Source organism: Gloeophyllum trabeum (genome assembly GCF_000344685.1).
Source record: "Gloeophyllum trabeum ATCC 11539 unplaced genomic scaffold GLOTRscaffold_00015, whole genome shotgun sequence".
Lineage (NCBI taxonomy): Eukaryota > Fungi > Basidiomycota > Agaricomycetes > Gloeophyllales > Gloeophyllaceae > Gloeophyllum > Gloeophyllum trabeum.
Window position 1 is genome coordinate 644,284 of NW_006920424.1, and position 24,520 is coordinate 668,803.

Here is a 24,520-nt window from a genome sequence, read left to right on the forward strand (position 1 = left end):
AGTAAGGGGGGTTGGCTGTCAAAGAAACTGCCATCGCAGTGACGTGCCCCGCGCTAGAGCGTAATTAGCTGCGACACACCCCGGAACACGGGCTGGTCATGACAGATGGGACAACAACAGCACAGCGCTGGCCTACACCTACGGCACCGAGTGCATAACTCTGAGAGAACATCCAGCCCAATGAATACCATGCAATCATTTCCGAACAGTTCTTTCCAGCGACGCTCGGTCCCTTGAGAATCGGTAGCATACAGGAATGTATCTCCCGACGGGAAGTCGTTTCAAGACGCCCAGCACTCCCACCGATTCTGTTCCAGGATCTGCACGGCCAAAGTCCTAAACTGGAGGGCGGGGATACATCGGCCTAAAGCAGATGTTAGTGAATTCGAAAAGCTGCGAGTATAATAAGGACGGGAATACCAGAATGGAGCTAGCTCCGTTCGTCTGAATCAAAGCAAGATCCGTAGGCTTGATGTCGTCGCCGCCGCCGGAAGCCTGGGAATGCTGATTGGAAGTGGGTGGAAGGAGAATTTGAAGAAGGACACTGGAAAGATGCGCCTCGGTGCTTCCAAGCATCCCATAACACATAATGTACTTAACGCGTCGTGCGTGGATGATGATAGCGAGGAACAGATGCCAAGGCGCTGCTGACACTGGTGAGAATGTGCGGACCAAATAGAAGAAGGGCGGGAGCGCTGGGGCTTGATTCAGTCGTGGGTTTCGATAATAGTCCCGCCGGCGATAAGCGACGTTCAATAGAGGGCTGGCAAAGACGAGGCGATAATGTTACCGTTGAAAGATTGAAGGGAGAAGGACGAGGGCGTACGCATTCGGGAAGATACCTAAGGAGAGGTAGGTATCCAAGGTAATGTTATCACTCACGCCGATCTGACATTGTTGTAGGTGTTAGGTGAATACCGACGGGGACAACCCTTGCCTTGATCCCAGGATTCCCAGTGTGGATGGATTGTATTAATAGAAGACGATCAGGCCGTAGAAAATATATAACCTGATAGCGTCTCCCCCCTTGCGAACCACCATCGAGGACTCGGGACCTTCGTCATTAAACCGCTTGCCAGGGCATGAGCCTGAACACAAGTCGATCTACTCCAGAAACCATTGGGGAGGAGAGGTCCGTTCGGACCAGAGGTGTACAAGACCTCCACTGCGGAGGAATATGTCCTCCTGGGTCTCGCGAACATGTGTCAGATGTGCGAGAGCGATGATCGGACATGTACTGGGCCGGAAGCCTAATAAAGAACTCAGTACATAGGGGTGCAAAGGTCGGCTTACCACTGAGATGAATCGGGGGTAAGACGATTGACTTATTGTCCTGGGAAGTGCCTGCCTATAGCGCATTCCTCTATTCAGCGGAGGCTGAGGGATAGGAGTACTCGGTAGTGATTGTCGGTCGCATGTTTGCAGGACGCCCACATTCAGCAACTTGGAGGTTCGGGCTTCGAGCTTGAAAGGTCTGGCTGCTTCCATTCAGAGCCTCATGGGGAGTCAGTAGAAACACTGTATAGAGCTTTACTTGCAGAGACGCCTCCAATGCACTCGGAGCGCAGAAGAGCATCTGCTGAGAAGCGGGAGGAATTCAGATATTATTTTGGTTCGGACAGCGCTTCGGGGCGACCCGGGACAGTTCAGTCAAGTCATCCTATCAGCAGGCAGAATACCAAATCCCAGGTAAAAGGCCTCTCTGTAAAAAGAAGCGCAGGGGCAAATCCAGCGGCCAAGTATAAGAGAGATGATCGCGTACACATATTGAGTCGACTGGAAATATGTAGACCGACTGGACTGAGGATAAAGGAATTTCTGAAACTTGAAGATGGGTGATTCTTCCGGATAGGAATCGGAGGAAAGGATGGTCGAGAAGGAAGCACTGCGTGTGGCCTCGCGGCTCGCCCAACCCCTGTGGCTGCTACAGTTACGTCAGCGACGCCCACGACTTGCTCTCCTTCAAGCGCCACTTCGACTCACTCAGTCCTCTACTTCTTGTATCCTCCAGGCTTCCGAGTAGCCGATTCATCGCTATTCTGAAGTGTTAGGGTCTTGCTTGATATTTTACTGAAGGTGTCCACGCCCATCAGCGACCTCGGTGCTCGCCATTATTCCTCAGCCGCTTGCTGACCCGGGAGGTGGCACGGTGATGGCAGGGAATCCTCAGCCCGGGGCTACAATGAATGACATTCCTGTCGATGTTCTGCTGGAAATATTCAAGCCCTTCGTCCCGCATTATGTCTCGCCCTATCCAGACTGGGAGAAGAATGTAAACTGGCGTTGTGAACTCGAACGAAGAGAGCTCTACCGCCAGTCACTAGTATTCTTTGCCAAGCTGGCGCGTTCCTCGCGCAAATTTCGAGAAGCAGTTGAATACTATCTGTACCGTGATCTCGTCATCTTCAACGACACCAATGTCGGTAGCCTCGCGCTGGCTCTGCAAAGACATGGTGGACATGTCCGTACCCTCGTGTACGACGCAGTCAACCCGGGTCCTCTCTTACAAGACCGCATGCCAAGTTTGAGCAGATGTGGGTATCTTGCTCTGGATCGGTGCTTCGCCTCAATGACAGATGTCCACGCGCTCGGCGTCTATGGCAGTCACAGCCTCTTTCTCCCTCGTCAGGCCTGCCCTTCCTGGAAGGCCCTCGATCCTGGATTACCTGAGTTCGCTATCCCCAGCCGACCTCTGCCGGCACTCCGAAAGCTTACTTGGATAGGCGCACCAAAAGCCCAGCGATACGATAAGCAAATTCTGCACGCTTTGTCGATGCACTCCTTGTTGCTTGAAGAACTGATTGTTCATACCTGGAACACGACACCCTTCCTGATCTCAAGTGTTCCCATGCCTCTGCCGCGACTGGTCAACCTACAGATATTTGGTGGACTGATGCCGGTGGAGGCTTTGTCACATCTGCTCAATCAGACAATCACAACAAACGGAGACGGAGGGAGGACAACCTCCCTGAGAATGCTTGTTCTCTGGTTATCAAAGGGAGATGAAGATGTTCAAAGCACCTGTGAGAAACGAAAGGATGAGATCAGGGCAATGATAAGTAACCACCCTTCCTCCGTTTCTCTCGCTCTCTCGTATGGGGCTTGTAGGTCAGGCATGATCGTCTGCGTCCGCAGATTGTTTCTGGGCCAACAAGTGAGTTGGAGGATCAGGCATTGATTCAAACTACAGCTAGTTTTTCTGTACTGGATGTCTCTCAGTTGATTTGGACTGAATGTACTCGATTGCATCTTATGTTGAGATGACTTATGTGAAACATTGACTGATTAACTGGGATGCAGCACTCCGGGGCTACATATACAGCTTGTGATAGGGAATTTTTTGAGGTAGTGCTGCACTGATAACCCATCACATAGTGACCACATTCTGGTTCTCAACCTTCTTCTGCAGAAGGTAGTCTGAAAGGTACACATGTTCAAAATTCCAGTCTTCTTCGGGCAGTCGATGACCGTCGTGCCAGTCATATACGAGCCGTGGATCCATATATGTGATCCCTGCCCCGGGCTTCCCTTCCTTCCCCCCTTCCCCCTCCCCCGATCTTCTGCCTGTATCCTCCTTTCCTTCCTTCCCTTCCCGTCTCCGCCCCGTCCCAGCATTCTCATCACTCCCCTCGTCTAAACATCAGCAGAAGCAAAGAAGTCGAGAACTATCAATCACGGCTCGTCTTTCCGCCACATACTCTTTCGTGCAAAACCTGCGCAAGGCAACCCTGGGCCTCTGTGGGCACCGCTACCAGTTGGAATCCTCTTCATGGTCCTTGAGGATCTGGACCCGTTGCCTTGGCACATTCACCGATACAAGTTCGCGGACCAGCCACTTCAGGCGGTGTCAAAGGAGAAGGAAATAGAGCGCATCGCCCGATACCGTCGGCAACTCCATGCCTTCGCATCGCTTGCCCTCACGTCCCGTGCATTTCGGCAGGCAGTCAATCACTACCTGTATCGCACCCTGGTCATCTTTCCTTCCACTGATGTCGCTGCGTTATCCCCGTCACTGGAGAAATATGGACACGTCGTCCGCACCATCGTCCACGATGCAACCGTGGGCGATATGCCCTGGCACGCGTCAATAGACGAGAGGCCCCGCCTCATTGGCAGGTGCTTCTGCCTGATCCTGCACGCCAACGACCTGAAAGTGATCGGACATCATATCCTCTTCATGCCGCGGCATTCCCGCACCTACGGATTGACCCAACATGCCTCCTTTCCACGAAACACAGTCCTGGCGCCGCCTTTCAACTTTGGCCCCGATGGAGACCTTGACATGGCAGTGCCGGCCGGAATGCATGAGACAAGCAGCTAGAAGAAGCATTGCGCTTGCTCGGAACTTCCCTTCGGCAGATCCACGTAGAAGGTTGGGTTGCTACCCCGAGCGATACTCCGCGGCACATCACCCCTCTTCCGCACCTATCCAGTCTCACCGTCGTGGGCGGAGAGTTGAAGCTCCGTGAGCTCTCGCACCTGAGACGGACAGAAGATAGCACTGGGTCGACCTCCTTGCGCCGACTCATCAGGCTGCGCATACAGAGCTTCGAGCCATAACATCTTCGGCGGCTCCTTCGGCAACACAAGTTGGGGTCGCGACTAGATGCCCTATCGATATCGTTCCGGACAACGACAACGCGATGGCCTTGGCTAATTCCAATATGCATGCTGTCCGAATGCATGGTCTTCAAGGAGCTCAAGCTCGACGCCGTCGACAGGCATATCTCGCGACTCGGGGCCCTCTGGGATCGGTCGTTCATCTTCCAACCTGCCAAGGACTTTGAGACCTTGAAGTTGTGCATGGTGTCATACGGCGCCAGGGATCTTGTCGACATCCATAAATTCCGGGCGATCGTCCCATACGTGTATACCCGTCCATTCCGGTGCCTTCGAAACATAAAGTTTGCGGTATGGGTGCTCAAACGTAGCTCTGGAATGAGCTCAGGATTTCAGGACTTCTTGGTAGAAGGAGTGCCATGGTTAAAGAGAGAATGCGAGGCCGCTGGTGTCCAGCTGGACGTTCGGTTCCCCGAGTTCTCGTTATACAGCGACGCCGTTAGGCCATTCTCTTCAATCTCGGCTTCGTAGACGTATCGGTTATGATATATCTCTCTTTGGTTCTTGTTCATACTTCAGCGGACTTTCGCCTCTAGTTAGGCTATTTGTAGGTATTTATTCTTCGGGGCTCGGTGCATCTGTAGGATCAGTGTTTAATTTCTTGGGTCCTTGTACATACTTCAGCGGACCTCGCGTCCGGTTAGGCTATGAATTTATGAGCATTTATTCCTCGGAGCTCGGTGCATCTGTAGGAACTGTGGGGTAAGTCCGAGGTGCAATAGTAAGGTCATGACGGACTCTGACTCCTCCGGAACAGTGGAAGGCGACCGAGATACAGGAGCAGCCACTGCCAGGGGGGGCGCTATCTTGAACACGGCTACTATCTGGTAACCTGCAGAGTCTTTTCAGAATGGAACTCACTCGAACCCCATAACCCCTGGAGTACTTGATCCAGTGGAGATGTCTCGGAGAGCAAGGAATTTGGCTGCTCCTCTACATTGAAAGCAGAAACTGAGACCTTGAGCGTTTCTTGGCCAAGTTGTCGATAACGCCGTTACCGACAAGGAGACGTCGAGATCTCAGTCAACGTGGTTATAATGCTACCTGGGATCTCGACGTCTCCCAAGTCCTGGTCAAATCCTTCACTTCGCCGCTTATTGTCTTCAAAATCTTCAACTGTTCATACTTGTTTTTAGCCGGACCGTGGCATGAGCTCTCGTGTTCGTGAGGTCCTATACTGCCCCGTCGCCGTCTTCTGCTGTCAATGAACTCCAGGCCGCACTGGTTAGGCTAGGCAGGAAAGTCGGTTCCATCCCAGATGTCATTGAGAATCAGCTGGTATTAATCGTATACGTACCTGCATCCATGCGTTGGGATTTCGCTGTTGTTCGTTGTGCTAGGTCAGACTACGAGGCGGCCCGAGTCAGCCTGCAGCACCGATATATGATGTTTACGAATCGCGACACGCAGCTTTATCATCATGCATCCCTGTCGTGTTGCACATCTTTCCGAGAGCTGTCGTTCATGCCGAGTCCGGTCGGAGAGCCAGGCGCGGTCGTCAGCACGGCACCCTGGCGCACCCAAGATTCAGAGAACATTGAGCCGGCAGAGTCCATAGCCGGCTCGGGAGGACCGTCTCACTATTATCTAGCTGTACGCCTTTTGAGATGGAACCTATCGAATCACCTGAAAACAGAAGTTGCTGTACAAGTTGAGCGTCGTCCAAGCCGAAACATACCGTATATGGACAAATGTGGCGTCGGCCCGAGTACCCGGATGCTGCCGATTTCCGAAACGTTCGTCCGACCCACTCCGGACGGAAGGCAATCCAGGTCCTTCTCGGTCCTGCCCAATGTCCGCAATGAATAAGGATCACATTATGTCGCATTCGCTTACTAAATCCCTGTTGTGCCCGAGAGGTAGAGTCGTTATATAACCTGTCTCGCGAGCAGGAGCACCATCCTCCTACCTACCGTTCATTCCTACAGTTCGTCGATCAAATCCGCCATCCCTTCCGCCGCCATGAATCCGATCGTCTTTGGCCTCGACTTGAGAAATATCAGGCCTTCTGCCTTCAAGTCAAAGAATATGTGGAACAAGGCGTACCACCTGCGGTCGGAGCGGTTCATCCTGTACCAATTGGCCATGGTCATCACGGTCGTGGCGGAGTGTCTGGCCACATACGCGCTTGACAAGTAAGTAGATCCATACAGTAGATCATGGTGAAGCGTGGCTCTAATTCCTCCGGGGTTATAGATATCTCCACCTGCAAGACCATTCGCAGAAGCGGTACCCAGGAGTATATGTATACAACAACGATGTGAGTTTACTATAAATACCGTCTTCCGAGACCGTGACTTATCCGGTCATTAGATAGTGGGCGCGACGGGCCTCACAATCTTCGCAGGAGTCTTCAATGCTTGCGTATTCGTAAGTCGCAACATCTGATTTCCCTTTGCACGACTCATTTATTGGACCGATAGGGAAGCATATTCTTCTTCCTGCTGTTCTGGCCCGAATCCCGGGAGACGCCCTTCTGGGCAGCCGCCAAACAAGTCGGAGCCGTGGTAGCGATGTTGTCAGTCTTGGCTGCATCGATCACGTCAACTGTAAGCATGCTCTCTGGTTGTTCCTGTATTGAGTGCTCATGAGTGCTCTGAAATAGGTCATCGGAGCAACACATTCAGCTACCATCAGTGGTGTAGACGAAGCCACTAGACAAGCGATCACCGCTGAAGCTGAGGTACCCTTAAGTGCGTATCTCTGCGTAGCGGTTGTCCGCTTGTGTATAGAGCTAATGCACCGTTTTTCCCCTAGAATATAGTCACTACCGCTACATAATTGTGTACATTGTACTCCTTTGGATAGGCTGGGTATTCACATTGGCCAGGTGGGTCTGAGTAACTGTCATATCGACTGAAAGGTCCGTAGCTGACTCTTTGACTGCACAGCACCGTCATGGTCTTCATCGCATCCAACTACTACCTACACCATCAGCCGGCGCCCCATCCTACAAGGCAGGGCACAGCTGACTCTGAAAAGGCGCTCCGAAATGACGGCGCAGCTCAAGCATAGACCTTTAACTTATTGCTAATGGTGAGGGTCGACGCTGCCTTCTGGACTGAGCGGTCAACTAACTGGAGGCCCTAGTTTTCATCGTTCACGAGTTATATCTACGATCACTTACGACTCCCATTCACTAATGTTTCCCTGCGGAGGTCGCCTCTCGCAGATGCTAATTATTTACCGTGTGCTAATTCACCTTGTTGTATCCTCACATTGTCGTGTTTCCTGTATCAGCCGCAATGAATTCGTTCACCATCATCCAAATGCTTGTCCCCCTCACTCTTCGCACATGCAAGACTTAAACCAAGGCAGAGATGATAACCTCCAAAATAGTCTCGGAAAGGCTGCCCGAGGCGAGCTCACCTCGCGAAAGGCCGTCGCTTGTGACTGCTTCCACGAATAACCGTCCCGTGCCAGCCTGCAACCCTACAACGCTGACCTGGATGCATTGCCCCATACTTTCTCTGCACATCCGGCAGGGATGACATATAGCTCACTATTAACGACCCATTAAAGTACCAACGACGGCCCCTTACTCTCCCTCCTCTCCGGCATGCGCGCCAGCTGGCTCTTGCTCCGCATCCGGGGGCGCACACGCGAGTACCACTCCCACGCCAACCTCACCACCTCGCCGTCCGCGTCGAACGGCGTCGGGATCTCCGAGTATCCCGGGCGCGCGGTCGGGTGGCGCACGTACACGGCGGAGCAGGTCGGGAAGGAGACCTCGATGTACGCGGGGACGAAGAGGAAGGGGGACGCGTACTTGGGGAGGTTGAAGGGTGTGAGGTTCGGGTCCTTGGCAAGCTCAGCGAGGATGGAGAGCTGCTCGGTGCGCCGGGGTTTGGAGGGGGCTTTCTCGGTTTCGTTCTCGGAATCCTCGAGGTCCTCTTCTGAAGCGGACGCCTGGCTTTCAGCAGTCTCTTTCGAGGAGGCTTCACTCTCCGCCTTTGCCTCGGAGGTGACTTCATTTCCGGTCTTCTCCGTTGACGTTTCTGAGGATGCTTCCGTAGCTTCGCTCTCCTCTGACTTGGTCTCAGGAAGGGGCTGTAGGAACCGTATCGCCTTTGGATTGACCGAGACCATATCTCCCGGCGCCAGCCTGGTGTTGGCATTTTGGTGCTGAAGAGTTAAGATGAGTGATACCCAGTACAGCTAAAATCGCCAAGCGCACCTTCTTCCCGTTCAGCAAAACATCACCATGAATGACCAGCCTCCGTGCCTCATACACGCTGTGCGCAAAACAGCACCGAAAGATGAACACGTCAATCCGCCTCTCCACCTCCGCAAACATCAAACTGCCCACAGGCGCGAGGCCCTTCGCCTCCTCCTCCGCTAGCCGCTCCTTCTCGCGCTTCGCCGTCCGCGTGCGCCCTGCCCAGCTGGTAAGGTCGATGCTGTCGTCGCCCGCGATCCGTTTCCGCGGCCGCACGTCGGGCAGCGTCGCGGGGAGGTACCACCGTTTGAAGATTTTCTCGTTGATGAAGTCACCGTGGTACGCCCGGACGAGCTGCTTCGCCGCCCAGCGCTGCTGGAACAGTGTTTTGGTGGTATTGGTGAAATCAGTTTCCCGTACTTTCTTGCCCAGAGAGCGTCGCCACAGATTATACAGATTACGGGGGTGCCAGCTCTGTACCGCTGGGTCAGAAGGTTGAGCGTGCAGTCTTAAGTGATACTCACCATGCGTGGCAGCGCCCTCCGCGTAGCGTAGATATTAGCGTCCCTCATCTTGCCCAATTACAGTCTCCTCTAGGCCAGTCGTATCAGTCTGCGAGCCTGCTTGCTCGCTGCCCGACGGCAGCTTCAACGCGGAAGAAATGTGTGAGAAGAGAGGTAAAGCCGCGCCGGCGGCGCCACAAGCGTGTCGAACTTGCCCTCGTTCTTCCTCGCCGCACCGAGCTATACGTCGAGCATGGAACCATACACTCCGAGGACGCACAACGGCAGCCGTAAAAAGCTGACTCTGTCGACAAAGGAGTACAATAAGGTACCGCCAAATATCTGAAGTCCTATGTCGGCTTGATAGTCTCGCAGATTACTGGGACACTCGCGTCGGCGCGGAGGAGCAGACATTACCGGGAAGAAGATGAAGAACTGGACGGACATAGTCGGTCGAGAGGTCGCATATGTTAATTTCATTATACTTTAGATTGCTGAACGGTCGACGCAGGCTATGAGGAGCCGTCATTCATCGCCGAGACGTCCTTCGTCCGCGCCCCCTTGAATTCACGCGTCGTTTCGAATGGGAGCGTGCCGTTGGCCAGTTTCAAAGGCAAGGCGAAGCAGGAAAGCTTGGAGCGGATACCACTCGATGTACAGGAGGCTTTGATTCTGGAGGATCTGCTGTACGTCCTCATGGTACGTTCTCTAACTTCTACTCCGAAGTTAGGCTTGTGCCCACCCTCGTAGTTTGATTGAGGAAGAACTTTGGCTTAGGTTCTTTCTCAATCACGCTATGACAGGGTGCTCATGAGTCCAACTCCAAGTCTCCACCTCTCCTGATACCATTCCAAGGGCATCGAGGGTGTCTACATCCGACACCACCCAGACTATTCTCCTGAAGATGACGACCCTCTTCAGGGCATCCGCTTTGTCGTATCGCCTTCCCTAGGTCAGACATTGCAGTATTTCTCCTGGTTTCTGTCTTACGCCGGTCTTTAGACCCTTCACTGCGAGACCTCGTAGAACGCATCATACCCTTGGCAACCTATTACACCGCGATATCCTCATTTATCGAGCTGCGCAGCGACCTGGACTTTGGCATGGTCAACCACGCCTTATGCGCTGCTCTCCGAGACATGCTCAAGGTCAGCGCCCAGATACCCTATTCACGCCGTACTAACCTGTCTTCAGGACTACCAAACCCTCCTCTCCCAGCTCGAGCACGCGTTCAACACGAGCCTACAGTTCAGTCTCCAAAAACTCTGGTTCTACATCCACCCGACGGTGCACACACTTTACCTGCTGCACCAGCTCGTCACGGAGCTTGCCAGCGCCGACGACGCATCCATGTCGCTCCCCTCCTCCGCGTCCGTGTCGGATATCGAGGACAACGAACGCGACGAGGCGCTGGGCCTTGGCGGCGCGCACCTCAAAGCGGCTATGTCGCAGATGAAGAAGAACGCGCTCGGCGTGAGCGTGGACAGCGGGAACAATATCGCCGTCAAGGGCGGGGAGGTGCTGACGATTGTATATGAGAAGGCGCAGACCATGTCTGGGGATCCGGCGGCGAAGAAACTATACAGCACGCTGTTGCGGGCGGCGGGGAAGCCGTACGTGACGATGCTCCAGACATGGATTACAACGGGGCGGTTGTTGGATCCGTACGAGGAGCTGTGTGTGAAGGAGAGTAAGTTTATCAATCGCGGGACGCTGGAGATGGACTACGTCGACGAATACTGGGAGAGGCGGTATACAGTGAGTTCTTCTAACTCCTGGACGATTCACACGACATTCTGCCGGCAAACTGAATTGGTTGTCTGAAAGTTGCGAGACGGCTCGACGGTGTCGGGTCCGTCGAAGCGTCAGGCGGGTATACCCTCTGTCAGACCCCAAAGCGGTCGGTTGCCCGGGGGTGCATGCATACCGCCCCTACTGGAACCGTTGAAACACAAGATCCTGCTTGCAGGCAAATATCTGAACGTCATCCGGGAGTGTGGGATCGAAATCAAGAGCCATCTACAAGAGTCCGAAGAGGGTGAACTACTCATGGACGATGAAAGGTTCGGACACCGCAGATCCTGGCTGCCTATTAACAGAATGCATGATGCCATCCTATTTGCAGGTTCTACAAGTTCATCGAAGAAGCATACACCCATGCCAACCGAACATTACTACAGCTACTCTTGAAGGACCAGCAGCTAGTCCCTCGTCTCCGCTCCCTGAAGCGCTGCTTCTTCCTCTCTCAATCCTCCTTCCTCACGCACTTCCTGGACCTCTCGCAGTCAGAGCTGCGCAAGTACGTCAAGGCGGCGTCTGTGGTGAAGCTGCAGAGCCTCCTAGACATGACACTCAGCACAGACATGCACGGCGACGACGCAATGTTCCGCGAGGACGTCAGAGTCACGCTCGCCTCGAGCAAGCTGTACGACTGGCTGATGAAGGTGGTAAACGTTAGTGGCGTGATTGGCGGCAGCGAGGACGGGCAAAAGACGCCTTCGGAATCTGCGGGGCATGACGAGTCGAAGAAGTCAAAGGATAGGGATAAGGATAAGGATAAAGAGGACTCGGAGAAGATTATGGGCAAGTCCTCACTGCATGTTGTCTCACCTGCTAAATCTGACTCATTGCAGTCATCGATGCCCTCGCCTTCGACTACAATGTCAAATTCCCGCTATCCCTCGTCATCTCCAGAAAGACTATACTACGATATCAGCTGCTATTCCGGTTCCTGCTGCACTGCAAGCATGTCGAGCAGTGCCTGACGACCATGTGGATCGAACAGAAGGGTGTGGTCTGGCGCAAGTCTGTGCCGCACCACCATGACTTCGAGATGTGGCGGCTGCGCGTGCATCTGCTGCGCTCGCGGATGCTGGCGTTCGTCCAGCAGATTATGGGATTCGCCACTGCCGAGGTCCTGGAGCCCAACTGGCGTGACCTAGAGATGAAGCTGACGAAAGTGAGCACTGTTGACCAGCTGCTCCGAGACCATGTCGACTTTCTGGATACGTGCCTGAAGGAGTGCATGCTCACTAGTTCAAAGTTGCTACGTGTGAGTCGCATTTGCTTCGCTGGTTTTTCAATCTAATGCTCCGCGTGGTCGCGTGTAGCCCTTCTCTAAGCTCATGACCACTTGCACGACGTTCGCCCTGTATACGCACAGCTTCTCGAAGAGCGCTTCTCAGTCCTTGGCCGCGGCTGAGAGTCAATTCGGTGACCAAGCTATGGCTAAGCGGTGGGATTTTTTAGGAAAGTTCGAGACAAACTTCAATCATTGGTAAGTGATCCCTTTCAGCATTGGCTCGACGTGTGCTGATTCTAATTGTCTAGGTTCAGCGTGAGTTCTGTCCCCTATTTTGTCCTGCTTGTCTGTTGATTTTCTGAACTCTGAAACAGGTTCACTTGGACCACGTCCAGTTCGCAGCATCCAGCGAGAACGCGTCCCTGATACCGCTTGTTATGAGGCTTAGCAGCATAAAGGCGCAATCATGATGTCCCCCACCATCAAATCTTGTCCTCTCTCGGCGAAAGCTAATGGTGCCTCGTCACTGTTGCACCAAATCCATCCAATCCACCCATGTTGTACGAGTCCCTTCTTGGAAGAATAGATATGGCATTGCGTCCGGGGTATATTACAGTCAGCGTGAGTCATTAGATAGTACATTGTATACAACTACATATTATATACCAGATTATCCAAGGTGTCCGATACCCACTCATTATCGTACAGCACCCGTTGATGAAGGTGTTCGGCAGTATATCACTGACACATTACACTTCCGTCTCGACGTCGGGTTCCCGGCTGCGTTGCTTGAAGCGGCCTTCAACCTTGTCGACAGCATTTTCAACGTTGTCCTTGATCCACTCCGCGGTCCTGGCGGGCTTGGCCTGCTTCAGACCCCTGTGCTCACGTCCAAGCTCATGTTCGTGCTCTCGCCATTGCTTGAGTTTCTTGATCGGATTGTGCGTCTTCTCATCTCCTTCCTGTTCCGATTCGTGGCTTTCGTCGTAGTCAGCGTTATCGTGATCGTGATGTTCGTCAACTCCGCCTTTCGCGTCGTGCACATCCATATGAACGTCCTCCGGGTTCACTTCGGTGTAGGAGGTTCCGACGCTGTCGACGCTGTCGGAGTCGGTTCTACGACTCTTGGCATCTTGGGCCGCCGCTTCTTGCAGTTCAGAGCTCTGTTGCCCGACTTTATCCGTCAGGCCCGCAGCCTCCCTGCGATCGAATTCCTCCCATGCTTGCTTCATCTCCTTATTTCTGCGGTTCATGACGCGCTGGTGGGCCGCAGTGACTCCGGGTACAAAAGTCACATCAAGTTCAACGGTTCCGATCTTGTGCATCTTCTGCTTGTCTGCGTCCCAAGCAGACAAGTCTCCGTCCAAAGGGACATAATTGTGCTTCAGTCTGCTGTAGTCCTCGGACTGCCATAGGGTCACAGTAATAGCCTTGTCCTCGCTGTCAACGATATCGCGTAGCCAGAGAACAGCCAGGGCCCGCTTCTTCGTTCCCGTGATAGGACTTGTGGTCTTGAACGCGACGAAGAACGAAGAGCTGTAGCGCTTCTGCACAGGTATCTCCGACGGCTTGTCCACCTGCCAGACAATCGATCCGTCTTCCTGCTTCTCCGCCGTAGACCTGGACAGTTTCGTTCCACTAGTGTAAGTCTTCATATGCAGAGCGCACTTTGCCAGCTCCGCAAGATGTTCTTGACTCGGCCGTGCGCGGACGTTGCGCACCACAAGGGTGCCGGTATCAAAGCCTAGCAGGTGCGGCGGCAACTTGGCCTGCACAGGTCGGAAGAGGACCGATATCCTGATCCGCCCGTAGCCCACTCCATGTTCCAACGAGTAAGATCTGGTGATCTCGGACGCGTGAACGAGGAGTTCCGACAACTATTCTGCAGATGTTACCGCTGTCCCTGTCACTGGTTCTTTATTTGAACGACTGACCTTGAGGAACACCATACCAAGGACGGGGTCATTCTCCCGCATCCTCTGGTCGCGCACCACAACGCTGACATGCGCAGTCCTCCAGTCGCGGATGAACCTTTCCGTGCCCGCATTGAAGATCGGCGTCGCCGTCACGGGCTTGACACGAGTCGAATACACCTGGAAATCGAGAGCGTCAACGCGACGCACTCCACTGACAGTCTTCCTCAGCCTCACTAGTTGATCGTTGATCTCACTGCACGAACACTTGCTATCAGCGACGAGTCCAGGACAAACGAGGAATTCTCACGAACATGCAAGCATACGAACTCGGCAAGCCCTCTCCCTCCTCCTGCTCCTTCTCCCCCTCTTCCTGTCCCTTCTCCCCAGACTTCCCCCTATTCTGTTTCCCGAACTTCTTCACCGTCAAGCCCTTAATCTCATGCACCTGCACGCTCAGAATCCCACTCGGCCAGGCGGGATCGGGCGGCGTGCACAGCACCGCCGCCTCGAGGTCGTTCAGAGCCACGGCTCTCGCCTGCTGGAACGCAGGCTCGTTCTTGAGGTCCTCGGGAATCCCAGGATCGCTCCCATCCGTCTTCATAGACGTATTCGGCGCCATCTTGCTGTAGTACCCGACGGTGTACTCGATCTCGCCCGGCCGGGACTGGTCGTCCGGGCTCGCCAGGGGCGTCCAGCGGCGGACGGGCGTGTTCTTCTCGCGCATGAGATCTATGATATCGACCTCGACGAAGCCCATCATGTCATCCTGCACACGATGAGTCTCGCTATCGCGTACTCCTCGCCGGAAAGGCAACACTCACAGCACTTGCCCGGTCCGAATCCCACACCTGCAGACTCAGCTTCTCCCCAATCTTCACCGTATTCGGGTCCACAGGCAGCGCCGCCGTCTCCTCGAACACGGGGTTCAGATCGCCCTCGATGATGCGCGTGCTGAACAGCGGCTTGCCCTGCTTCGAGAAGGTCAGGGTTACGTAGGGGTCTGCTGCTGCTGCCGTTCATGCCAGCGAACGCAGAGGCACCGAGGGGTCCGTGTCAGCAAGCAATATCCCGAATGGGCGGGAATGCAGATAGCACCACGCACGCTTCTCGTCGCTCGCGTCCATCTTCTTCAGCCCGACCGCGCGGTGGATATGCACGATGAGCACGCCCATCGCCTGCGTATCTATCCATCCCCCGTCAGCCGCTCCACACAGGACGCCACTAGTACTCCCACCTTTCTTGATGTCATCCCCGCTGATAAGCTGCTGCAAATCCAGCGTGAGGCTCTTCGGAGCGACGTACTCCGCCGCAGCCGCGTTGATGCTCTTCGCGATGAAGTCGCTCAGGAGCGGCACGTTCATCACGTTTGGCAGACGCTCGGACATGGGCACGACGGAGAGGGAGATCGACGGGAGGCCCATGAGCGTCACCAGCGTGGTTTTGATGCTATCGGGGAGGATGGGGTGAGTCTCTGACACTGACGGTGAGTGAAAGGCGGGGACGTACAATGGCGGGTCGGGGATGAGCTCCATTCTGCGCAGAGCGGTGAGCACCGACGAGCATGAATGATGAGGCTTTGCGTACCGAAGCCGAGCAGTCCCAGCAACTCCAGTCAACTCGACCCAAACAGCTACGCATCCACACATCAGAATGCAGGAATGCAGTAGCCTTAATACGCCTCACTCACGAACGCTCTCTGCGAACACACCCCTCATCCCGAGGAAGAACTCCGTCAACAAGCTGCGTTCACGTAAGCCTCAAGCTGGCGCACGAACGACACCTCGGACGTACTGCGGATTATGCGCCTTTGTGTCGACCGTACTCCCACTCGGCATCGCACGGTACGCAAACGACACCTCGAGATTCTGCGTACACGCGTGAGATAGATACCCTCCCTGGCTGGGAAGGGGGGCGACGCACGATATGCTCTGCGTTCAAGTGGTCGCGCGCCTTTTCGTCTAGGCCTTCCATCACGGTGTCGGTACCGGCGTCGGGGAGGGACCGGACAGAGGTGATGCGCATCGGGGTCGTCCCGAAGCCAAAGTCGGATACGCGGACGGAGTGCTAGCAGACGATACGATCCGAGTCAGCGCGGCGCGTACACGCGTCCCGCGAGCACTCACGATGAACCGAGGCACGCTGGACTGCATGATATCCTCCAGCATGTCCAGCAGAGAATCGAACCTGCGTCGGCCATGGGTCGTCAGCTCCGTCAGGCGGCATGGGCGCCGGCCACGACGTACAAGTCCGGGTTGATGATCGGCCAGACGCCCTTCACCAGGTCATTCACCCACTCTGCGCTCTCCTTGAAGCGCTCCTCGCCCTCGACCGTGCCGTCATTGTCCCTGTCCTGCCCGCCCCTCCACCCGCGCTCGCGCTCCGCATGCCAGAGCCTGTCGTCGAAATCGCTATCTGCGTCGTTCCGCAGCTTGTACATGCACCCATACGTATAGAGCGTCGGGGGCACCAGCGACAGGACGAGCGTGAACAGCTGGGCGGCGCTGGAAGTGGGCCGGAGCGAGGACGGGAAGAGCGGCTGGTGCACGAGCATGTATACGATGAGGGGCGAGAGGGCGTAGGCGAGGGAGATGCAGATCACTAGCTGGGTGGTGATGGAGACTACGCGGCGACGGTGCGCTGCCCAGTCGGGCGGCGGGAAGTCTTGCTCGAGGATGTTTTCCCCGGTGCTTCGCGGATCCGGCTCGTCGTCGCCATGTTTGATTTTCTGCACAATGAGTCTCCTGCGCCCACCCGCACAGCAACTATAAACACTCACCACATCGTCGCCCGTCACTGGATCCTGCAATCTCCGCGTCCAGCCGTCGTATCGGGAACAGCTCGCTTGAACGCACCTTCACCTGAACCGCCTCTTTCTCAATCTCGCCGGCATACTTTTCATTCTGCTTCTGCTCCTCCTCCCGCTCATTCCCCGTCACCTTCTTCGCCTTGCTCTCCGTGCCCTGCCTCGGGTCGACGATGCTCCGCAGCGAGACCTTCGGCACGGGGTTGTTGATTCCATACGTCTCGTGTAGCTTATGGCTCTGCTGTCCTGGAGGCGCCATACCGGGCGTAAGCGTGGAATGCTTGCGTATGAGCTGGATACGTACTGGACTTATATACAGGACGGAGGCGTTGCGAAGACTCGGACTCTGCGAAATGACGTCGATCGCCCCATACCGAGTGTCATGTTTGATCTCGGCGGCTATAGACCCCGGACGGTCACATTGCCGCCGGCACCGCAGACAGAGAACTGTGGCGTAGAACTCACTTCGACTGTGGCGGTCGCTCTGAGGACGTACCGGGCTTTGGCGGTGACCTCAGGTGGTGATGGGGAGGAAGGAAAATATGCGGGAGTGGATAATTAACCCCATCTTATACAGGGAGGAGAATGGCTGGAGGGGTTCTGACATATGGTCCAAGAATATCGACTTGCTCAACCCATATCAGGGTAGTGTACGCCTATCATGGGCCATGGATAAGATAGAAGAAAAGATCTGCTTGGGCTTCCCCGGGTCGGACAATTGGACCTGGTATTAGAACGTCGGCATTTACCGTATCTCTACGCTATGCAGGTCTCGTAGTACCTGCAGCTAGCTAACAGCCAGCAGCACCACCAATCGGAATCCTCTGGGCGACCCTGAAGGGGTCCCTGAACCCGTCTCTTTGAAGGAGACACAAGTCCTTCACCTGCCATGCGACCGGCCCCGGAAACGATTCCGCAAGACTCGCGACGGCTTTCTCGGCCGCACCCTGCACAGAGACAACATCAACGGCATCCAAGAACCGAACGAAGCGCTCACCTTCCCCGGCCACTGTCCAAGACTCAAATGGGGCGTAAAGTGCTCCTCAACAGCCAACTGCAGGCCGCCCGCCGAGTCAAGTTGAGGTGCAGGTAACCGCCCGCGGTGCAGGTAACCGCCCGCGGTGCAGGTAACCGCCCGCGGTGCAGGTAACCGCCCGCGGTGCAGGTAACCGCCCGCGGTGCAGGTAACCGCCCGCCCTCGCGTGCCTGTTCATCATAGTCGCGCAGCTCCTGACTGGATGCCAGAACATGCGCCAGCAGCCTCCCAAGCCAAGAGTGCGCAGCCTGCGGTTTGAGATACACCGTAGCGGACTTTCTGGAGTGCGCGAAGTAGCCGAAAGCGTCTTGCCCCGCGCCAAAGGATAGTTGTCCACTGGCACCGGAAAAGCTCGCACACGCTTCCCTGACGCGTTCTCTGACGGTATCATACACATCTGCATTTTCTCGCGGGTGGACGAACGGGTAGAGCAGCGTGATGTGGGGCATGGGCCAGCGGTCGATGTGCCGGTCGTGTCCGCGCCGGACTTTGTGTATCCAGTTGAGCAAGGGCTCCATAGCATCGTTTCGGTCGATTGTACCCGGCACGCTGGCTGGAAGTGGACGTGGAATAATAACAACTGCGGACTTGTGCGACTTGTGAGGCGGTAGGCGCCGTCGTGACGTTCCATCCTGGGGATAAAGCGTTGATTGACTGCTATAAGATGGAACCTGGCCTGGGGCCCGTCAGAACAACTTGGAGGCTGGCTTAGTCATAATAACATGCGTAGCGGAACATTCGGTGTCTAACAGCAAGGCCGATCCCGATCGAGCAGAGATCCACCTGTCATCATCGACGCGTCTGCAGGTCCAACTTGAAGTGTAACCTCCGAGTCCACACCGATGCCCGCCGAAAAGAAAGTCCTTGCGTTCGATATCTACGGCACCCTCCTTGATACGGGGGCCATCGCGCAAGCTATACAGAAGTACGTCAAGGAGATCGAGGCCGCGGACCAGGCGAAAGCGCTGGCGGCTTCGTGGAGGACGTATCAGCTCGAGTGAGTCCTTACTGCGCTCTCAGGCAGTCAATCGCATTGCTGTAACACCCTTCCTTTCTCCGACTCGGAGGTATACATGGCGGCTCAATTCCATGGGTGATTATCTACCGCTGGATGCCGAGTCGGCGTTAAACTGCTTGCTTCGTAGATCTGTACGAACCCTTCGACGTCGTGACGCGCAAGTCCCTGCTCAACGCCGCCGCCGATGCCAACATCCAGCTGACCGCGCCGACGCTCGGGCTGCTCATGCAGGCGTACCACGAGCTGCCGAGGTGCGGCAGCATCGATGAATCCCGATAACACAAATGGACTCAATCCCTGCCAGTTTCGCGGACGCGGCGTCGTCAATAAGGAGCCTCCTCTCCCGCGGAGACGTCGACGTCGTGCTCTTCAGCAACGGTGCGTCTGCCACCTCCATGCTATCAGCACATACCGGTGCTGACGCGATTGTCACCCAGGAACGGACGAGGTACGCACCGTCACGGTTCCCATATCACGACCAATCACGGCCCGCCTTCGAAACAGATGGTCGCCAAATCAATCACGGCCGCCGCCCTCCCCATCACCCTCTCGCGCTACCTCGCCAACTCGGCGAAGAAGTACAAGCCCTGCCGCGAGATATACCACGGCCTGGTGCAGTTCCTGGGCGTGCAGGACCGCGTGCAGGACGTCTGGCTCGTCAGCGGGTGCGCTTGTTCTCCTCCTCTCCGCCGTCCGGCACCGTGCTCACGCGTAGCCTGTGTCACGGCGTAGAAATCCGTTCGACGTCGCCGGCGCGCGGGCGTTCGGCTTGAACGCCATATGGGTCGACAGGGCGGGCAAGGGCTGGAACGACCGGCTCCTGGATATCGGGCCTTCGAGGGTCGTCGGCAGTGTAGAGGAGATCGCTAGGCTGGAGGCGTGGAAGACCGAGGCGTAGGCCCGGCTGCACGCTGCAAAGGACCTCACTATTGTATCAGAATATGGACACTTTACAGTTCGCCATGTGCATCAGAGAGGCGGGGCCGGTCACGCAATGGTCAAGTCGCTAGTCACCACGTTGGCTTGCGCTATATCAAGGGACTCGCCGGATCTTGGAATGTAGAATGTAAGTACTAATCAAGGGCCACGCTCTTCGCTATCTAAAGTGATCATAATCGCCGAGAGTCACGAAGACTGGGGACATTGCGCCCCAGGCTTGAGATCCAGATAGGTAGCGAGGCGTTGAAATAAAGCAATGACACATCCATAACAATTCCGCATGTCCGCCCTACTCATACAAGTACATAGAAAATCTGGGGGCAGCGCATACACGTAGGAGCAGACGTATCAATAAAGACCTTGGCATACGTCGGCTCAAGCGACAGACTCGAACTTGAAGCTCTGACGGTCGTCAGCAGTGTCGAACGGGGCGAGCTTCACGCCCTGCAAATATAAACCAGTTGAGCCGTACGCAGGGGAGAGTAGGCGAGTGCGCAATACTCACGTCCGACTCCAAGCTCCACGCGAGGTTAGCGGTGGCGATCCTGGAACACGCGGACGATCAGCGCTCGAGAACGGGTGGCCGGACCGGCAACGCCAAAGAAAGACAAAGACGGACCTGTAGATACCCGGGTTGAGCTCGGTGATCTGCCAGGCCTGCCTGTCGGAGGCAGCGGTGACGGCGTTCCCGCGCGCGGGGCGCGCGTACGCGCCGGGCTCCTTGTCGAACCCGCGGTTGGTGATGTAGAACGTCTGGTTGCCGAGATCGTTCACGATCCACTGCAGGACGCGAGGGTGAGTAGCGGGGGCACGTCAGCGTCGGCGCGCGCACCTTCTGGTTCGTGGCCCCGGTCCGCAGCGCGCCGCGCAGGACGTCGTCGAGCGTGTGCAGGGTGATATACTGGCCGCCGGGACCGGCATTCTTGATCATGTACTGTCCACCTTCGATGCGGGGCATGATGACTGTAGAGAACTTGGCTGTAGGGTTTTCAGGTCTGGGTGGCTTGTTGACAGAATGCAGGCTACGCTGGATGGCACTTTATATCCTGGGTACGCGGGCCCTCAGGCTGAAGGAGAATGTCACCCAGTCACTATTAGGAGGAAGTATTGTCTCGCGCATAATGCGGCGAGCAATCAGGGGTCCTGGCAGTCAGGAGATTAATGGAAGTGAGTGCCCGATAATCACCACCCTCGGCTGTCCAGTGGTATTCAATTGTGCCGCGACTTCTGCGCAAGCCGAGCACGGAGGACGTAGCATCAGCCAAGACGCTTTCCCAAGGTTCAGCATGCAGAGGTAGAGTGGGAAAGGGAAGGCGGCTTACAAGGTCGGGGGACAACGAGCTCCGTGCAAGAAAGAATAGCGCAAGGCGCCTGATTACACCAACGGCTGCGGATGACAGTGCCGCGGACTTGAACTACGTCGCTAGCATGGGTGTGGACGTCGTTCTGCAGATTGATTTCTGTTGTTCTATCAAAGCGTATAGCGAGGGTTGACATGAAGCGCCCGAGCATCCAGGCTTTCCGGGCGCTGCCGAGGGCTGTGGGCCAATCACAAGGCATCGATCCTGCTAACACGAACTTTGTACGACCATGGCCGGGGAGACGTCGCGCGACGAGACCAGTGCATTCGCGTTCCCACAGAGGACCGGTGCCGTAGATTGAAGCTTAAACAGATTCATTGCTCTTCCACAGCAGCGCCTTGCTCCTTACGCAGGGACGGCGATTCTCGGAATCCCGTCTGAACTCCACCGCATACTGGAAACTTACATATCTACGCCCATTCGACTGGATGTCTCCCAAGTCAACGACTCTCAGATACACCACCCAGCACTTCCGCCATGACTCCATCCGCGACCGACGCGTCTAGCAAACTGATCATCGGTATAGACATCGGCACGCGCCTGTCGGTACGCCCGCCAGGCCTTCAGACTCCTCGTATTGTACTAATGTCCATATGCATCTCTCCAGGCCGTATCGTACCTTTTAACTCGCAACGGTACTCCTAGTGGCCCAATACAACACGTGAAGCGTTGGCCGGGGATAACCGCGACCGCTCAAAATCAAGGCGGTACGACCGTGCCGTCGTTGATGTACTACGGCGAGGATAACCGCATCAAGTACGGATACGACGCAGAGGACGAGAAGCACGCTGCTGGGTACGACTCGCGGCGTCTTGTCCGTGAGTTCAAGAGAGCTGTCCACCGTCTCGGTACCAACAATGTCTCGGTGGCGGCTGGCTCGGCATTCGACCAGGCACTCCAAGAGTCCGATGCTGGGATCACCTTGAGAGATGTCTATACTGATTGGCTCAGGTTTCTGATGCAGCAGGCCAAACCCCAGATTGAGCAGAGATATAGCCGATCTGCAGGACGGGAATGGGTGACTGTCTGGTCCGAGAGGATTGTGGTTCTTGTCATTCCGAATGGATGGGGGATCCCTGAGCAGGCGACCTTGAGAGGGGCACTGGTGGATGCATCTTTTATCAGTGTTGGTACCAATGCTAGGTTCGTTGTGGAGTCAGAGGTTGCCCTTTATTCCGCCAAGGGTTTGAAGCAGTTCAAGCCTAAGGTGAGTTTGATCTGTTATGCTCCTTATGCGCTAATACCATGTTGCTGCAGAAAGGTGAAGACTTCATGGTCTGTGATGTGGGAGCTGCTACAACAGATCTTGCCCTCTACACTGTCCTGAGTGAGAATCCTCTGCAAGTGCAAGAAGTGAAGGACCATCCATCCATCAGTGAGTTGGTCAGCCCCTACATGTCAGGCTAACACTCACTTGACCCAGGTATTGAAGCAGGTCTAGCCTTGGCTGAAGAGCAGACAGATGAAGGGAATTATGTTGCAGATGACAATGACCTGGGGTCTTTTGCTGATGACTCTGTCTCTCCTGATGACCCCTCCGAGGCCAAAGATGCAGCATTGAACAAGGCTCTGTGAGTCACAGTTGACTCATCCCCTCATTCCATCCAGCTCATGTCTTGGCAGTGATGAACAGTTCTCTAAGATTGTTCAGGCAATCAAGGGTATGATTGGGCAACGGCAGCCAAAGGTTCTAAATCCCAATCATCATTTGGTCTTCCCAACTAACATCACCCCTTTCTTGTAGTATCTTATCTTAGGTGGTGGACTCCCCACATTTCAGAGTCAGACTGTGGCATCAGCTATATCTGAGCACTGTGGAATGAGTCCACTTCTACTGCATCATAATATGTATGTATATTTCTGGTTATCTGTGTCTGCATGCCTGATGTAACACTGGCATAAAGTGCAAAGAATGCCAATGGTGCCATTGAGTGCTTTCTAAGCCATGTTGTTCAAGCCCGTGCTTCCCCTTTTGCTTATGGCAATGATCGCCTTGTGGAATACAAAGTCAGTGAACCTGCACATCAAGGGCGGAAAATTATCAAAAGTCCATATGGGAACTATCTTAACTTTGGATGGAAGGAGGTGATACCATTCGTAAGTTGACACTTCTCAGTGAGGTAATGAGCCATACTTCTTACATTGTACAGGGGGCAATTCTGGATAACAATGGTGTGAATGGTGTCACCTATTACAGACTGTTTAGGCAAATGCCAGATCTATCAGAAGTCAAAATATCAATCTATGGGCTAAATCAGAGGTCAGGAGATCATTTGTTCATATATGACAAGTCAGGTAAGTCTATGTCTTTCCATTTCTGATCTATCTAATGCCATAATCAAAAGAGAAGAAGTTAATGCCAGGATTTGTCCATGTCTGCACTCTCAATGTGGATCTTTCTGACTTGCAAGATAAGCTGCAATCATTGAGAACTACAGGAGGTCAGAAGCTCTATAAGGTGGAATTCACAGTAAAGATGGCATTTCAGTCCTCTGCATTACATGCATGGGTGTCCTGGAATGGTCCTAAAGTATGTTATTATATAATTATTTCCTGAATATTGTTTGACCTACCATTCATTTTTGAGGGAGAGGAAACCAGTCCACTAGTCAACATTGAAGAACCTGACAGCTGGGAAGATGATGCCAAGGGTCTTCTTCGGAAGGCACAATACAACTCTCCACCAAGCCTGCCTCATGGTACTACTACCGGGCTTCCATCTTCTCCACAAGGGCGTCTCCTCACAGCAGAATCTGATGGATCATATGTTCTGGCTGCAGTATCTACAGCAAAGGTTGCACAAATATCTCAGGGGCGAGACTCTTCAATATCACTCAATTATCGTAACTATACTTTCTACCAAAAGGTATGTGTACACTCTCACTATGAATGAGGTAGGACTATGTTTATTTACTTCTTTCAGTGGATTATTTCTTCCCAGGGAGAACCTCCAAACACTGTAACCACTATACGCTGCTCAGATGATAATCCATCAAGACAAGGATGGTTTGTTGCACACCCCAAGAATCCTCGTGAATCTCGGATTTTTATTGAGCAGGGTACTACATTGAATTATTGGAGGCTATATGAAGTGGAACCAGACATATTTGTGTGAGTGGTACTTCTGCATCTGAATACATCAT

General features: G+C 54.5%; 10 protein-coding genes across 10 annotated transcripts; 5 read left to right on the forward strand and 5 right to left on the reverse strand.

The window, feature by feature from the left end:
* Positions 1 to 952: 952 nt before the first annotated feature.
* GLOTRDRAFT_117937 (uncharacterized protein) lies at positions 953 to 1,865 on the reverse strand. The gene is made up of 2 exons (XM_007871848.1): positions 1,294 to 1,865; positions 953 to 1,237 (listed from the first exon to the last, which is right to left on the reverse strand). Exons 1-2 carry the CDS (start codon positions 1,486 to 1,488, stop codon positions 1,064 to 1,066), a joined length of 369 nt encoding a protein of 122 aa, XP_007870039.1. The 5' UTR covers positions 1,489 to 1,865; the 3' UTR covers positions 953 to 1,063.
* Positions 1,866 to 3,769: 1,904 nt separating this feature from the next.
* GLOTRDRAFT_132956 (uncharacterized protein) lies at positions 3,770 to 4,321 on the forward strand (the record flags this gene model as incomplete). The annotated part of the gene is made up of 1 exon (XM_007871849.1): positions 3,770 to 4,321. The coding sequence occupies one exon, from the start codon at positions 3,770 to 3,772 to the stop codon at positions 4,319 to 4,321; it is 552 nt and encodes a 183-aa protein (XP_007870040.1).
* Positions 4,322 to 6,582: 2,261 nt separating this feature from the next.
* Positions 6,583 to 7,635, forward strand: GLOTRDRAFT_132957 (uncharacterized protein; the record flags this gene model as incomplete). The annotated part of the gene is made up of 7 exons (XM_007871938.1): positions 6,583 to 6,755; positions 6,817 to 6,880; positions 6,934 to 6,990; positions 7,044 to 7,169; positions 7,226 to 7,313; positions 7,378 to 7,450; positions 7,512 to 7,635. 7 exons carry the CDS (start codon positions 6,583 to 6,585, stop codon positions 7,633 to 7,635), a joined length of 705 nt encoding a protein of 234 aa, XP_007870129.1.
* Positions 7,636 to 8,136: 501 nt separating this feature from the next.
* GLOTRDRAFT_108105 (alpha-L RNA-binding motif-containing protein) lies at positions 8,137 to 9,351 on the reverse strand (the record flags this gene model as incomplete). Its single annotated transcript, XM_007871850.1, has 3 exons — positions 8,137 to 8,745; positions 8,798 to 9,253; positions 9,304 to 9,351. The coding sequence occupies 3 exons, from the start codon at positions 9,349 to 9,351 to the stop codon at positions 8,137 to 8,139; spliced, it is 1,113 nt and encodes a 370-aa protein (XP_007870041.1).
* Positions 9,352 to 9,535: 184 nt separating this feature from the next.
* On the forward strand, positions 9,536 to 12,924 carry GLOTRDRAFT_65785 (gamma-tubulin complex, DGRIP84/SPC97 component; the record flags this gene model as incomplete). Its single annotated transcript, XM_007871851.1, has 13 exons — positions 9,536 to 9,610; positions 9,658 to 9,730; positions 9,794 to 9,981; positions 10,138 to 10,234; positions 10,285 to 10,430; positions 10,477 to 11,040; positions 11,110 to 11,345; positions 11,408 to 11,812; positions 11,856 to 11,869; positions 11,916 to 12,334; positions 12,393 to 12,559; positions 12,613 to 12,619; positions 12,679 to 12,924. The coding sequence occupies 13 exons, from the start codon at positions 9,536 to 9,538 to the stop codon at positions 12,772 to 12,774; spliced, it is 2,487 nt and encodes an 828-aa protein (XP_007870042.1). The 3' UTR covers positions 12,775 to 12,924.
* GLOTRDRAFT_117939 (uncharacterized protein) lies at positions 12,922 to 17,282 on the reverse strand (the record flags this gene model as incomplete). The annotated part of the gene is made up of 16 exons (XM_007871852.1): positions 12,922 to 14,181; positions 14,239 to 14,397; positions 14,455 to 14,473; positions 14,532 to 14,986; positions 15,042 to 15,229; positions 15,323 to 15,403; positions 15,455 to 15,666; positions 15,727 to 15,753; positions 15,805 to 15,850; positions 15,908 to 15,960; positions 16,012 to 16,085; positions 16,141 to 16,284; positions 16,344 to 16,404; positions 16,464 to 16,945; positions 16,997 to 17,020; positions 17,073 to 17,282. The coding sequence occupies 16 exons, from the start codon at positions 17,280 to 17,282 to the stop codon at positions 13,054 to 13,056; spliced, it is 3,363 nt and encodes a 1,120-aa protein (XP_007870043.1). The 3' UTR covers positions 12,922 to 13,053.
* A 532-nt stretch (positions 17,283 to 17,814) lies between these two features.
* Positions 17,815 to 18,577, reverse strand: GLOTRDRAFT_132961 (uncharacterized protein; the record flags this gene model as incomplete). Its single annotated transcript, XM_007871853.1, has 3 exons — positions 17,815 to 17,970; positions 18,021 to 18,077; positions 18,137 to 18,577. 3 exons carry the CDS (start codon positions 18,575 to 18,577, stop codon positions 17,815 to 17,817), a joined length of 654 nt encoding a protein of 217 aa, XP_007870044.1.
* A 324-nt stretch (positions 18,578 to 18,901) lies between these two features.
* Positions 18,902 to 19,975, forward strand: GLOTRDRAFT_48581 (uncharacterized protein; the record flags this gene model as incomplete). Its single annotated transcript, XM_007871683.1, has 6 exons — positions 18,902 to 19,056; positions 19,127 to 19,152; positions 19,205 to 19,328; positions 19,382 to 19,505; positions 19,582 to 19,742; positions 19,810 to 19,975. The coding sequence occupies 6 exons, from the start codon at positions 18,902 to 18,904 to the stop codon at positions 19,973 to 19,975; spliced, it is 756 nt and encodes a 251-aa protein (XP_007869874.1).
* A 416-nt stretch (positions 19,976 to 20,391) lies between these two features.
* GLOTRDRAFT_132963 (uncharacterized protein) lies at positions 20,392 to 20,974 on the reverse strand (the record flags this gene model as incomplete). Its single annotated transcript, XM_007871854.1, has 4 exons — positions 20,392 to 20,460; positions 20,522 to 20,561; positions 20,636 to 20,796; positions 20,849 to 20,974. The coding sequence occupies 4 exons, from the start codon at positions 20,972 to 20,974 to the stop codon at positions 20,392 to 20,394; spliced, it is 396 nt and encodes a 131-aa protein (XP_007870045.1).
* An 863-nt stretch (positions 20,975 to 21,837) lies between these two features.
* GLOTRDRAFT_140982 (uncharacterized protein) lies at positions 21,838 to 23,121 on the forward strand (the record flags this gene model as incomplete). The annotated part of the gene is made up of 5 exons (XM_007871855.1): positions 21,838 to 21,923; positions 21,985 to 22,584; positions 22,635 to 22,752; positions 22,801 to 22,948; positions 23,001 to 23,121. Exons 1-5 carry the CDS (start codon positions 21,855 to 21,857, stop codon positions 23,119 to 23,121), a joined length of 1,056 nt encoding a protein of 351 aa, XP_007870046.1. The 5' UTR covers positions 21,838 to 21,854.
* Between the last annotated feature and the right edge of the window lie 1,399 nt (positions 23,122 to 24,520).